The sequence below is a fragment of the Sphaeramia orbicularis genome, chromosome 1, assembly GCF_902148855.1.
Source record: "Sphaeramia orbicularis chromosome 1, fSphaOr1.1, whole genome shotgun sequence".
NCBI classification, from domain to species: domain Eukaryota; kingdom Metazoa; phylum Chordata; class Actinopteri; order Kurtiformes; family Apogonidae; genus Sphaeramia; species Sphaeramia orbicularis.
This window is the reverse complement of record NC_043957.1, coordinates 41102911-41117556: the sequence shown is the minus strand read 5'-3', so window position 1 is coordinate 41117556 and position 14646 is coordinate 41102911. Positions and strand designations below refer to the sequence as shown.

Sequence of the window (14646 nt, the reverse complement as noted above, 5' to 3'; positions counted from 1 at the left end):
TGTGTGCTCTTCACTTCCATCAGTTGTATTTTCGTGGTCATTTACTACTACTTTATTACTACTTTATCAATACTACTTTATCTACTACTGAGCTACATATAGATTCGTTTTTAGGAAGGAGAGAATAATGAAAACCTTTAAGTCTTTCTTAAACAAATCTATCAGTGAAATCTCTTTCATTCCCAGTTCTGCATGAGCTCATAATTTTACTGCACATTAAACATATTTTCAATGTACTGTAACTTACTATAAGCCAGTGGGTGTTCCCCCTCTGAGTCCCTTTATTAGATGCGGTGTTTTTTTCTTTCATGACTATAGAAATATAAGTGGTAATAATGTTTATTTAAAGGGACCGGTCTCTTATAGTCACTAGTTTTAACCCATAAGGACCCAATGCTACTTTTGTGGTAGTTCCCAAATGATTTTTTTCTCTCTATCTAACCTCTCTTAAGTGATCTATTGCTATTTATCATGATGTTAAAGTCTCTATTTTGCATTTTTTCAGTGAAAATCTGGTATTTTCCTGTATTTAATTTACTGATCATGTACTTTGATAATCATGCTGAAACTACATTTGAAGATTATTGCACTAAAAACAGAGAAAACTTAAATAATAGTGACTTTTTCAGTCAAATCTGTCATTAACTAAAGATAAACCTAGTGTCTCCATCCACTGTTGTTATCAAACTCCATGGGTTTTACTGGTGAATCAATGTTGTAGAAGATGATGGTGTTTCCATGTTCACTACGGAGCCTCTGAACGTCTAAATGGATGATATCTGATGAACATTACTAGACGACAAACTGTATTTTACACCAGTTATTTACAAGTTTTGGTAGGATTAGTGGGTGTAAAGTTATTAAACATAATACATCAGTAAATAGTTTTGGCCACTGGTGGATATTTGGGTCTTTATGGGTTAATGTAAAAGCCAGGTCTTTCATTTGTTTAATGTTTGTTTAACATATTTTGTACAGACTGCCGTCCAACACTTAAGCTTAATAACAAAAGCAGAAGAGATCATAAAAGTATCATCTACCATCATTTACTATGAGGCTGCACGATTGTTCATGTCATTCTACGTACTGATCTGTTTTAAGCTGTTATGTCAATTTCACCCTTCTTGGCGACTCATAGTGTGTCATAACACATAAGAGTGTGTAGTCAGACATGGCAGCGATTAAGCTGTCACGGTGGAAAACAGACATTCACGTCCTAACAGCGTCTGTCTTGGACAGATTTCCCAGTATTCCCTGACAGAACTTTAGAGGTTCCCAGAATATCTGTGTCATAGCGCCGTGTATTGAGTATTCACTGCAGGGGACTGATGTCTTAGATCTGTCTAAGATCCAGAAAGAGGGGGTAGGAAACATAGGCATGTGTGTTTTGTCCATAGTTATGTGATATAAATGTGTAAATATAGAAATGTTCTATGATGATAGTTTAGGCATCAGTGATCGCTCTCATCTATGGGGTCACAGCACAGAGTCATAAACACAGAGAACGATGCAGATCAGGATAGACAGATAAACGGGCATAAAGCCAGGCTCAATAAACGGTACACTGGCGTCATCTCTTTTCATGCTACTTTCAGTGAACTTTAGAGCCTTCACAGAGTGCTGTGGGATCACCGTCTACTTGTTTTCCTCTCTCATTCATCTTTCATGGAGAACAGACTGAACTGACCATGAATTTTGGGTGATGGATTGCTCCTGCAGGTTTGTAGCTCTTTATCCACACATATGTGAGTCGTATATCTTTGCATAACACAATAAAAGCGAAAAAACAAGAGTTGTGAAATTTTCAGTTCATGCCATCTCTCTCTCTTGTTTGAACAGTTACATGGTCTATAAACAGAGCATTTAGGACAACATGTTTTTTTACATTAAAATTCGAGGCTCCTGATTCCCCATCATATTGTAAACAAGTAGAAATAAAATCACATCTACTCCATTCCTCTTAATTTTGACTGCATGCTGCTACATACAGTACAATCACAACATAAAACTCTGCTCTCATGTCTTCTCACTCCCCAACATAAAACAGTGGAAAGTTGAAGAGCCAGATTCGTTACGCTACACTGTGTGTTTACAGGATTTTAACAGACCCCTGCCCAGAACTAAAACACTCAGCCAAGGGAATATATTGCACCCATATGTGTTCATATTTCTTCAAATCATTTATGTCTCTGCAAATATTACCATAAATTCCTCAAACACTGAAACTTTGGCAAGTTTGATACACTGCCAGTAGATTTACAGTCATTTCTGAATTGATATGATCGTTCCCCAGAATGGTAAAGTGGTGAATGAGTCACAAAAAAATGAGCATCCTTTGGGTGTGAATCATTAGTAATGGATGGTGAATCACTACTGAGCACAATGGTACCTCACATGTTTTGTGTTTATTACAGAGTGAGAGAAAGTAATAAGCTGAAAATTGATATTCTGGCATATTCTTACTGTGGTATTTTTCATTAGAATTTTTTTCATTCTTCATGTTTTCCATCATCAGTGAAATGAAATAAGGGAATAACTCAGAACAAGACAGACTTGTAAAGGGAAAAGCAAGAAGAGGTTGGGGGGGAGAAAGAGCAAAATCAAGAATGATGTGTGTCCAAAACTTTAGTCTTACGTGAATGCACAGTGAGACTTATTGGTTTTGGAAAACATTTAGGAGACACTACAGGAGCTTGTGCTCATGTAAGACACAAACATACACACGTCATGAACTGTCAAAACACTGAATAGGAATAAAATGGGTGTGACTTCACTTGGAACTGCTTTTTTTGTACCAGAATTTCTCTTTACCCAAACTTGGTCTTTATTCCTCCCACCCTTGTCGCCAACTCCACCTCACATAGACACACACCCCTGTTAAACATGAACACACATACCCCTCTGTGTGTGTGTATGTGTGTGAGTAGTGTCCTCCTCCTTCATTTTCTCCATGGCTGGATTGTGGCAGCAGCTCTGCTCCTTGTGGCAGGGTCAAGCTCCGGCGCTCCTCCACCTCATCCTACATCTTTGGGTTCTGTACCCACTCCCAAGCGTTGTTTCCTTGGACACTACAGACAATTCACCCCATTTGAAGGTAAGAAAGACAGGGGCATGAAAAGCAACAGATGTACTCGTTCTGAGGGAGCTCATTACACATATCAACCTGTCATATGATTGCTTCTGCAAACCTTTCACTAGTTATGTAGGCATCAAATAATGACTATCTTCACCTTGTAAAGGAAGCCTGTCTCCTCATCCGGTCAATTGAACTTTTACCTTTTCTTCCTATGCACACTAAAAGTAGTTTGTTTTGGACAATGGAATAGGAAACGATATTATTACTAGCTAGAACAAGAACTATGAGACCACTGCAATGGACATGATATACAGAGATTAACATGTCGGCATTTGCCTGGCAAAGTGTGCAGAGGAGGAATGGAGAGCAAGACTAGAAAGGATTCAACTCAAGCCAACTGTTGGACTAGACTGAGAAAGCTTTGGGATTTCCAAAAAGAGAGAGGGAGCACATTGGAGTGCATGATGGATGAGTGAAAAGAAAAGAAAGAGCTGTGGAAGTTATGATTTTGCTATTGAAACTCATGCTGGTGATTTTGAAATTGTGTGAAAAGTGAGTTTCATGAAAAGGGACATAAAGTATTATGTACTTACAACTCTGGAAAGCATATAACCATGTGAATGTGTCTGTTGGCAGGGGTATGAGGTAGTGAAGGGGAATTTCTCTCGGACTTTCCTCCGTGTTGGCTACCACAAGATTGCAGAAGTTCCTGCAGGAGCATGCAACATCAGTATACAGGAGACCATAAAGAGCCGAAATTACCTAGGTACACACATACACAGAATGTGTTTCCATGTGTTTAGGAGGCATTATCCCATTACAACAATTATTTACTCTAATCTGTGCCAAAAAAAAACCTGTAACTCTAAAATGTAATTATATAAGTTCTGTTTGTCCCTATAAGCTGAGTCCTCACAGTGACGGTGTAAACAGATTTACTTTGCTGTAACTTCCATGTATCTAAGTACATTTACTCAAGTACTGCACTTCAGTACCTTTTTGAGGTTCTTTACTTATGTAATTACATTTTATTGACTGCATTATTTATTTATTTATTTGACACTTTTTATGTAATGATTTAACACAATGGATAATGTAAAAACACTTATGTTTTTAAACCAATGTTTCCAAATCTCCTCTGACAAAGAGGACAAAAAGCTGTGTGTAATTGGCATAGATTTCAGATGTCCATGAGTTACTAACAAAATAGGGATCCCAAATAGGGATTTTATCCAAAATTTCTCACATGGTTTCATTTCCAGAAATGTCCAAATCATCCCATGTCTCGCCAAAAATCATGGATTACAAAAAAAGTCCACAAACGTGAAACAGACTTGTGCATCAGGAATGTGTTTTTCTTCTTTTTTGTTTTTCTCCCAGTAATCATGTGATGAGATCTCTGATTTATCTGGTGTCCCTGTATTTAAAACTGTATATAAATTGCTCCAAATTAGCTCCACCACCAGCACCATGATGCTCACACATCGTGACACTTGACTATTATTAATCTAATAATATCATATATAACAGTGTATCTGTCAGAGGGACTGATACTGAGCTGTCATGTCAGTACTCAAACTTTTCCATCCTTTCATTTTCTTTTCAAAAAGACCTTTTCCTTTGCTGCTATTCACATGTATCTGTCAACAATATTACTATCATGAACACTAATGTGATGGATGTCCATGGTATTTTCCTTCAGCTTTGCAGATGAAAAATGGTATGTCCATAATCAACGGTAACTGGGTGATTGACAGGCCTGGGGTCTTCACTGCACTGGGGACACAGCTAATGTACAAGCGACCCAATGAAATCCGCTCTCGCAGTGGAGAGTCCATCACTGCACCTGGGCCACTGACTGAAGACCTTCATGTATATGTAATACACACATGCTAACAGTTCAACAACAAAAATGCAGCTAAATGACATCATGAACAGGTCATGTTTATTTTCTCCAACAGTTGATCTACCAGCAGCCGGGTCCCAGTGTCTACTATGAGTACACCCTGCCTCTAAAAAACATATATCCCAGTCCTGAGCCTGTTACACAAACTGATAAACTGCCTCTGGGTGAGCGCACACACTAACATAAAGAAATACACACTTCTATATCTCTATAAGAATGACCCGCGGCAACTATAGTGCCATTTTCTTATCTAAATACTCAGCTCAGTCTTCAGGGAGCATATCATATAACACATGTTTGATTGTATCTACATGTATAGACCAATGTGTGTTTGAGAGAGAGTGTGTGTCTTCAGTTCAGATCTGTAAGGTCGCAGTGACGCCAATATATTATCATTTTCAATAAAATTGTCATTTTAAAAATTTGATTAGTGTTTTTCGATAACACTTGATACAGGCAGGCAGACAGCCAAGCTTTGTTCTGGCAAAGAGCTCTGTACCACACACACTGAGGCAATAAGCAGTCATCACTGGGGTCAGATTTTATTTCATTACCAAATATTTAACCTTCATTAAAGAGATTACTTGATTTTGTGTCTGTTGATGCTGACAAATAATGATTTAATTTGAAAGAAATCCCAGAGTATCTCCAGATACAGATAATATTCACACCTCCACATCTGTTCTTAATGACTCTGATTAGATGTCAGCACAGGTTGAACATTGGAGGAGCACCAATGACATGGGCTTCATTTCAACCAATGACTGTCCAAACTTAAGCACTATATAGCACCAGAACAAAAAAGATTGTCTGTGGCCTTTTATAATAACGATCAAAATAGTGCATTCAATCGATAGATAAGTCAATGGACACTACACTTCTAAGAGCTAATGAAATGAAATGAAAGAGTAAACTCCCAGTTCCCTGGAGTCTATGGATTGTATACATGATAGATGATCTTTGGACACTTTAATTAACCCTTAAACACCTAGAACTATTTTTGTGGTGACTTCTAAATGAATTTTTCTCTATATTTTACCTTTCCTATGTGATTTAATTACCATTTATTATATATTATCCTCTGTACTTTGCCTTTTTCAGTGAAAATCAGGTATTTTCCTCTCTCTTGTCTTCATCGTCAGTTGAACAGTTTAACAGTTCTAGTTCAGTTTTCTGTGCATCAACTGCATCCATGTGTCTCCCCTACTTCCCCCCTTCTCCCCCTCTCCCCCAGTCTCTCTCTCTTTTTCTCCTCCTTTACCCTCTATCTCTAACCCCAACTGGTCAATGCAGACATGCATCCTTCAGGAGTCTGGGTCTGCTCCAGGTTTCTTTCTGTTAAAGGGAAGTTTTTCCTCGCCACTGTCACCACTCACTAGTGTTTGCTCCTGGAGGTTTCTGTTGGGTTTCTGTAAATTGGCTTAGAGTCTGGTTTCGACCAACTTGATATGTAAAGTGTCATGAGATGACTTTTGTTATGATTTGGCGCTATATAAATAAAATTTGATTGATTGAATTTGATTGATATTTAATTTACTGACCATATAGATGTTCATAAACAGTCTGGGGAAAGTCAAAGGTTATTATATTAAAATCTAGAAAACTGAACAGACTTTTTCAGCAAAACATAGCATTAAATGAACATAATATCAACTGTTTATATTAGTCAAACTGTTATTTGTCAAACTACATGGGTGTTTCTGGTGAATCAACGTTGCAGAAGATAACAGTGTTTCCACATTCATTATAAAACCTCTGAACATCCAAATGGATCATACCTGACGATGCTGAAAGGCTGAGAAAGTGTTTTTACCTGAATTATTTAACTGCATTGACAAGATAAATTGTTCAGAAGTCATTAAACATTTTAATGACTAAACACCAACAGCTGTTTCGGTCTTTGAGGGTTAATACAAGTGACAAAGACATGATTCGTCTCATCCAAAGTGATCCTCACAAGAGAATTAGTATTAAACACATTCTATTTAAAAGTAATTATATGTAATTTTTCACCTTGTTACATTCCATTATCTTTATCTCTTTTCTACTTTAAATTAGGCTACTGCCTTTCTTCTCTCACCTGCCTGCAAGCTCTGGGCTCCACACCCACCTCAATAATAGCTATAGTAGCTTTGCATGTTTTAATAGTTTTCATCTTTATTTTGTTAATGATTTCTCACTCCTAGTTTTCATTGTTTCATTAGTTTTCATTAGTGATAATAATGGCCTTGCACCTCTCTCCTTTCATTTCCTCATAGCTGAGAAAGTAACACCATCCCACCCAGAGGAGACAGTCAAACAAGAGGATGTCTCAAAAAATGACATAATCAAAGAGAAACTCCATCCTAACCAAGTTCCATCTGACCCGAATACAGCCTCTGACCCCACACCCTTGTACATGTGGACAAAGACTGGGCAAACAGAGTGTAGCACTACCTGTGGCACTGGTAAGAGAGTAACAGAATCAATACAAGATCTACACTCCTGAAAATATGCATGTATACATTGAAATCTTGTGGCACACAAAAGTACATTTACGTGCTCAATCTTGTGTGCGTATGTGTGTGTTGTTTCACTTACCAGGCAGGCGTCAAACGCTGTGGGAATGTGTTGAAAAGGAATCCCTGGTGACAGTTCCAGCTGACCTTTGTGACACTGCTCTTGAACCAACAAACCGGGAAGAGGACTGCAATCTCCAGTCATGCCCTGCATAGTAAGAAACACGCACCTGAAATCTCATACATCAGTGGTGACACATACACACTGAATTAGCTCCACATGGTGTTGTGACTGTGGGTGAAGTCTTCATCACTCACACACATTCCTGCCATAAGTCAGTCACCAGTCACAGTCAGTCACAATGACTCACTTTGATGTGGGTTTGGTTTTCATGTCCTGTGGTAAATATCACTAGATCTTACTGATGCCAATATGTAGTGGGGCATTAGTGCATTGACTGTAATTTTGTTTGTGGGTCTGTCAGATACTTTGCCCACTGTGTCAGTGATCCATGCTAGATGTCAGTCTGAAATATTTATGTTTCTATTGGGAATAAAGTTTCAACAGACAACTGCCAAAATTGAATTTCAGTAAAAATAGATGAAGGAGAAGCAGCTGAGGTTTTGCAACGCAAACTGACTGCTTCAGCTCGTTTCTGTTAAGCTTTGCAGTTTCAGGAAAATAAATTCTGTATAACACCCCTTCTGGAACATGATCAACCGACCACACACGAACTGTTAGGGATGGGATAAAATATTGCTAAGCCAATATTTTGAATTAGATGAATTACTTGCATCAAAAATCTATATTTTTATCAAACATGCAGGCATTCTAAAAGGGTTCTGATGACAATTTGACTACTATTGCTCCTTGGAATGATGGGACATATGGATAAAAGATGTAGTCAGAGTATGTGCCTGTGTGTTTTAAAGAGGAAGAAGGCGAAGACTATACACCTTTGTGTACATTGTTTCGGTTCACTTGTCAGATTCGATGAAACTGACACCACAATGCCATGAACAAATATATAATACCTGGTGTTTGTCCCTTCAGGGTTTTTTCCTCTTAAGTTACACAGATGCTGTGATACATTGTTGGTAATTGTCTTGCAGACTATCTGTACTGTGATACCTGTTGGCATAAGCATAGTTTTTGCAGAGGTGCAGGAGTACCCCAATAAAAATAATGGAAAAAGAGCAATAACACCACTCTGATGGTCTTTCCAAAATATGACACAAAATCTTTTGTGCAAACTTTAACACCGCCGTTTTGATCTGCAGTGTCCCAAAACCAGATATGTGTGACATGCTTTTAATGTGCAGACAGTTTTCAACTTGAGCAGAAATCTTGCTGAAACACATTTGAGGAGCTAATATTTCAGCATGTTTAGCAGCTCAAGGGGTCTATTAATCAGTGTTGAACGCTCATTGCAATTCAGCCCTGCGATGAACTGGCGACACATTCAGGGTGTATGCTGCCTTCACCCAGTGGTAGCTGGGATAGGCTCCGGCGCCACCATGACCCTCTCCGGGACAAAGTGGTTCACAAGATGAATGAATGAATGAATGAATGAAGGGATGCTCATCTACATTGGATTTTGTATTTCCTGTCCCATAAATATTGCACTTAGGACATTTACACCTCAATCTGACATGGAAAAGGCACATATCAGTGCATAAAAAGCACAAGAATGCCCGAAATGAATTGTTTGATTCTTAAAAATTTCAGGAAGAGGAACCCCAGACCATTGATTAATGTATCCCTCATATTGGTCAGCTGAAACTTTCCCCTACACCTGTGGGTAATGCGTTGTGGCAGTGTTATATTGTGAGTTAACTGTGATTCCCATACCTTCTAACTGCTGTCAGAAAGAGCTGGGACAAGCTCTGTGAGAAACATTATCTTACTAGAGACATCTGTTGTGCTGGGCCACAAACTGCTTTAATTTCCTCCGACCTCTCCCCTTTGCTCTATGACTGACAGCTGGGATATGGGGGAGTGGTCTGACTGCAGCAGGAAGTGTGGGCCTGGCCATCAGCGTCGCCAGGTCATTTGCCGCCAGGTCACTCATGTACATGCAAATGGAACAGAAACTGCAGTTACAGTGGCACAAGGCCTGTGTGGGTCCACTGACATGCCAGTGACAGAGTCTACCTGTCAGCTGAAGATTTGCAGCCAGTGGGAGATACGTTCTGAGTGGAGCCCGGTGAGGAAACCACACACAAGTACACAGCTCTACTAGTAGACCTGTGGCCACTGTGTACTTGACCTTTTGTAAATATAAATGTACCTATTCCTTAGTCATTACCTATCAACTTTGATTATATCAGGGCAGCTTTTATTTGTTTTAACAAAACCCCCTCATAAGAAATCTTATCTTGTATAACAAAATGTTTAGTATAATCAATTAGTTAGATTAACCATCAAAACACATGATAAGCTTAGTTTATCAGCAGAGTTATTACAAAAGTTGATTTATATTATGCTCAATATAATGAAAATATGCACAGTCTTATAAAAATAAAAATATCTTGCCCAGTGTTCAGTACCATGTGGAGTGGGTCAGCGCAGCAGGGAGGTGGTGTGCATTAGCAACCAGGGTGAAGTGGAGCCGGATGAGGAATGTAACATGAACCTAAAGCCAGACACATTTCAGAATTGTGACATGGGAGCCTGTGCACGCAGCTGGTTTACTTCCTTCTGGAGCCAACAGGTAATAAATACTATCATTCTGAGAATAGTACACAGTAGGGGATTAGAAACAACATGTTAAACTGGCACTGTTAAGGAGTTATTTGTGTGTACAATATGTCACAGTGTACTGCAGAGTGTGGCACAGGGAATCGAACTCGGACAGCAATATGTCTGATGGACCATGTAACCGATCTCCCATTGGGTAGCTGTGAAGGGGAGCGGCCATCAGAGGTGATGTCATGTGACTCAGGCCCATGTCAGCAGCGTCTGGAGTGGTACACAGGGCCATGGGGTCAGGTAACCTACCTGCACACAGAAAAGAGTAGATGAAAACAGTACTCTGTTTAACCCATAAAGACCCAAACGTCCACCACCTAACTAAACCATCTGTTGATGTAAGATGTTTAATATCTGTTGATCTACTAATCCTATCAATAGATGCTATAATTGGTGTAAAATGCAGGTTGTCATCTTTTCATGGTCATCAGATATGACCCATTTGGACGTTCAGAGGCTCTGTAGTGAAAGTGGAGACACCGTCATCTTCTACAACACTGATTCAGCGGTAAAACCCATGGAATTTGATAAATAACAGTGGATGGAAATGCTTGATTTATATTCAGTTATTGATAGATTTGACTAAAAAAGTCACTTTTTCAACAGTTTTCTCTGTTTTTGATATAATATAATAACCCTGAATTTTAATTTGAGCTTTCATGAATATCTACATGATCAGTGAATTAAATACAAGAAAATACCTGTTTTATGCTGATAAAATACAAAATACAGTGGATAATATTATAATAAATGGTGATAAATCACTTAAGAAAGGTTAGCTATAGAAAACATTTCATTTGGGAACTGACAAAAGTCGTGCTGGGTCTTTATGGGTTAAAATCTACATCTCAGACAATATTATATTAGTTACTCCACTATATTTGTTTGGTTTAATGAATATAACAGTTTTGCACCTCCTTCCTGACCGGTGAAAACTACACTGATTTTAGATTTTGGTGTTACAGTAAAGGATGACGACCATTTTCATGGGTTTAAATGCTCCTCCTTCTTTAGCTGTGTAAACCCTTAAAAACCTTGTTGAATTAGCTGGAAAATGCACAATCACTAAGCTGATCACAAGGTTGTTTTATCAGTTCATGACTCTCTCACCCTATAACAAGATGACAAACATTATGATGAGTTTACACAATATACCCTTCAACATGTGTTAGTGTATATTAAACTACCCATCACCTTATAAAGCAGCCCAAATGAGCTCAACTTTAACCAGCCATGTAGTAATAGGGATGGTTTTACATACCACACAACTCAGTATTTTCACTTCTTGTAAATTTTGCTTTTGTTTGAGTAAGATACAGAACATTTATTCATAGGGCTGTATTTTACAGTGAGGTATTAGTATCTGCTCTTAGGAAAAGGATCTGAACCTTCTATTGTTCTATGTATGTGACTAAGTGTTCTGCAGAGTGTGGGAATGGAACTCAGACCCGGAGTATTGCTTGTATTCTCAACAACAATGGTCACATGGAGGTTGTTGAGCAGTTCAAATGCTCCAGTCTGCCTCAGCCAATCACCGCTCAGCCTTGTAGACTGAAACCATGTGGAGTCCAGTGGTACGTCACGGAGTGGAGTACGGTGAGTGACCCAGTAATGCACCTACAAACACTAATTATCTGTGATACATAATTAAATCAACTAATTTGGTTGTAAAATACCAGCGGTGATCTGTTCACACAAACCATCAAATGGCCTGTTTTTCCTTTACATGTTAACACAAAGACCATGTTATATTAAATATGGTCTGTTTAATGTGCTGGAAGTTTGAAGGTGATGCAGCCTTTAAACACTGGACTGAATTGTTGGATGTATGCAGTCGATGGGTAATGCTTTAGTCTGGTTAAACAGCGCTACTGGACCTGAGTGTTTGTATTTAAGTTTAGATTTTTAAGACAAGGATATCTGAACTTTTTGTAACTATAACCTTTCAAGTTAAATGTGTTTACAGATACACTATTTATTCTCCTCTTTTTTTCTTTTTTATTACAATGCGCTGTATGGTGTTATTTTAAAAATGTATCAGACCATTTTGTATCGCATTGCCAGGTGCTATTATGGATTTAGAATTATTGAGTTTACCTGATATGACTGAGATAAAACAAAATTGTTTTGTGTTCTTCATTGAAAAGCCACCTAATAATAAAAGTACACATGTAGAAAGTTGTTCCAATGAGAACAACATTGACAGTGTAGTCTGTGGAAGATCTTGAGAAGCCAGGTGTGGAGGTCTGGAAAGACAGATTAGTGGAAAGAATTTCAAGTGTCAAGCAAGTCTATATAGTATATATTAATAGGGTTTTCCCAGGATCATCACAGGTTTTCCCAGGATTATCTCTGGACCTGCTGCTGTGGTCCTGCCTCTCTCCTGCCTTCATCGTCATCACTCACTTATCCTCAGCTGCATCCATGTGTTTCCCCCTACTTCCCCCCCTTCTCCCCCTCTCCCCCAGTCTCTATCTCTATCGCTCTCTCTTTTTCTCTTCCTTTACTCTCTCTACTCTCTCTAGTGTAAATGTAAATGTAAGTCAGTCCACCTGCAGTTTAAAGTAGAGGCAGTTTCAAAGGAGGATGTCAAGGAGAAAACATGATGATTACTATTTTATTAGCTTTGTTAGTATTTTATTTATTATGCTGAATTTTGTGCAGATACAGTTATTGCATTGCGATCTGTTTGTAACTCTCTGAACACCTCTTTCCATCAGTGTTCACGCTCCTGTAATGGTGGCTATCGGGTGCGTGAAGTGCGATGTCTGACTGACAACATTGCCCCGAGTGACAAGTGTGACTCCGGTGTGACTCCAGAGAATCGAGAAGAATGCAACAAACAGGCTTGCCTGGCTGAGATCAGTAAGTCTTCCATGTACTGTGTGAGTACTGTTATGTCCTCGGTTAAGACGAGGTCAGGTAGGATGTTACAGTGAGATGAAACTGTGTGTGTTAGGCACCAAAGAAACAAGAAGAATCTGCAAAATCTTTAGTGTAATAATTTACTTGCAAGAACTAATAAGACATGAGTAATTTGTAGATTCAGATCGCTATTTTTGGTTGCAAACATAAAAAATATGACAAATCTTTAACAACATGAATTATTTACCAGAAGTAAGAAGTGCTGTATTTTAAAGTATAACCTTAGGATATTTTGTGAACAAGAATTTGTGACAATGACCAGTCGTATAAAGATGTTTTGTTCCCCTCATCCTTTCAGATCCATCGTGCAGTGACCAGTATCATAGCTGTACGGTGGTGGTTCAAGCCCGACTCTGCATTTACCCGTACTACAGAAGTGTCTGCTGTGCCTCCTGCTCTCGCTCTCAGAAAACGTACCCCAACACATTTCAAATGAACCGCGTCCGCAGGTGATACTGCTCTCAATAAGTATGAAATATTCACTTCAGGTCACAACTTGCAGTCTGAAAAAACAGAGGTGGAACTGTATGCACAAATGACACTCAATCTGTGTGTGAAGATTGACTGAGTGTGGAAACAGTCTGTCATGATGTGGTCATTCCTCAATATTCTGCCAGTCAATCTTTTAACAGTTTGACCACTTCTTAATGTTTTAAGGGCTCTACTCCCACCATAGCCTAAAAGATTCCCTACTTAATGCTCACAAAGTTACAGCTTTTACACTGAACTGTGTTAAAAAGACTCACGTAAATACACTCATAAATCTCATACAACACAAAGATATGCTGTGTATAGGTTTGAATAAGTATTTTGTTCCTCAGTTTTTAACTTGGACCAGTCACATTTTGACATGTTTTTAAAAATATTTATTCTCAATAAAGATTGTGTAAAATGTCTGTTGTTCTTCGCAGTTTCATTCAAGACAGATTAAGAAAAAAATATTTAAAAGTTTACAGTGTACTTGACTTCATGTTTTTCATACATGCAAGGTGTGAGGAAATTCTCAAGAAAGTACTGAAACAGGCTCACTGGCAGTGACTGGGGATTCTTCTTGTTTTTTATTTTCTATATCTACAGGGTGGGGAAGCAAAATTTACAATATTTTGAGGCAGGGATTGAAAGACAGTGTATGACCAATTAGTTTATTGAAAGTCATGAGAATTTATTTGCCACAAGAAAATTGACATAATAGAAAATGTTTTTATTCTATGTGTCCTCCTTCTTTCTCAATAACTGCCTTCACACGCTTCCTGAAACTTGCGCAAGTGTTCCTCAAATATTCGGGTGACAACTTCTCCCATTCTTCTTTAATAGTATCTTCCAGACTTTCTCATAATAGTTTTGTCCATAGTCATTCTCTTCTTTACATTATAAACAGTCTTTATGGACACTCCAACTATTTTTGAAATCTCCTTTGGTGTGACGAGTGCATTCAGCAAATCACACACTCTGACGTTTGCTTTCCTGATTACTCATATGGGCAAAAGTT

The 14646-nt window shown here is 38.5% G+C and overlaps 1 protein-coding gene across 2 annotated transcripts; it reads left to right on the top strand.

The window, feature by feature from the left end:
• The first annotated feature begins 2949 nt into the window (after positions 1-2949).
• Positions 2950-13973, top strand: adamtsl7 (ADAMTS-like 7). Of its 2 annotated transcripts, none has more exons than XM_030147784.1 (12): positions 2950-3094; positions 3713-3842; positions 4779-4948; positions 5038-5146; positions 7241-7429; positions 7566-7695; positions 9465-9687; positions 10021-10194; positions 10299-10472; positions 11649-11828; positions 12953-13097; positions 13456-13973. In XM_030147784.1, exons 1-12 carry the CDS (start codon positions 2951-2953, stop codon positions 13608-13610), a joined length of 1923 nt encoding a protein of 640 aa, XP_030003644.1. In that variant the 5' UTR covers position 2950; the 3' UTR covers positions 13611-13973. The 2 variants fall into 2 exon arrangements, with proteins under 2 accessions (XP_030003644.1, XP_030003636.1); XM_030147776.1 differs by having other exon boundaries at positions 4779-4954.
• Positions 13974-14646: the final 673 nt, after the last annotated feature.

What these genes read in the sequence shown, in the direction of transcription:
- adamtsl7 (XM_030147776.1), top strand. Translation starts at nt 2,951, where the DNA reads ATGGCTGGATTGTGGCAGCAGCTCTGCTCCTTGTGGCAGGGTCAAGCT. An exon ending in TAGCACTACCTGTGGCACTG is followed by an intron (nt 7,430 to 7,565) that starts GTAAGAGAGTAA and finishes TTCACTTACCAG; the next exon opens with GCAGGCGTCAAACGCTGTGG. An exon ending in ACGTCACGGAGTGGAGTACG is followed by an intron (nt 11,829 to 12,952) that starts GTGAGTGACCCA and finishes TCTTTCCATCAG; the next exon opens with TGTTCACGCTCCTGTAATGG.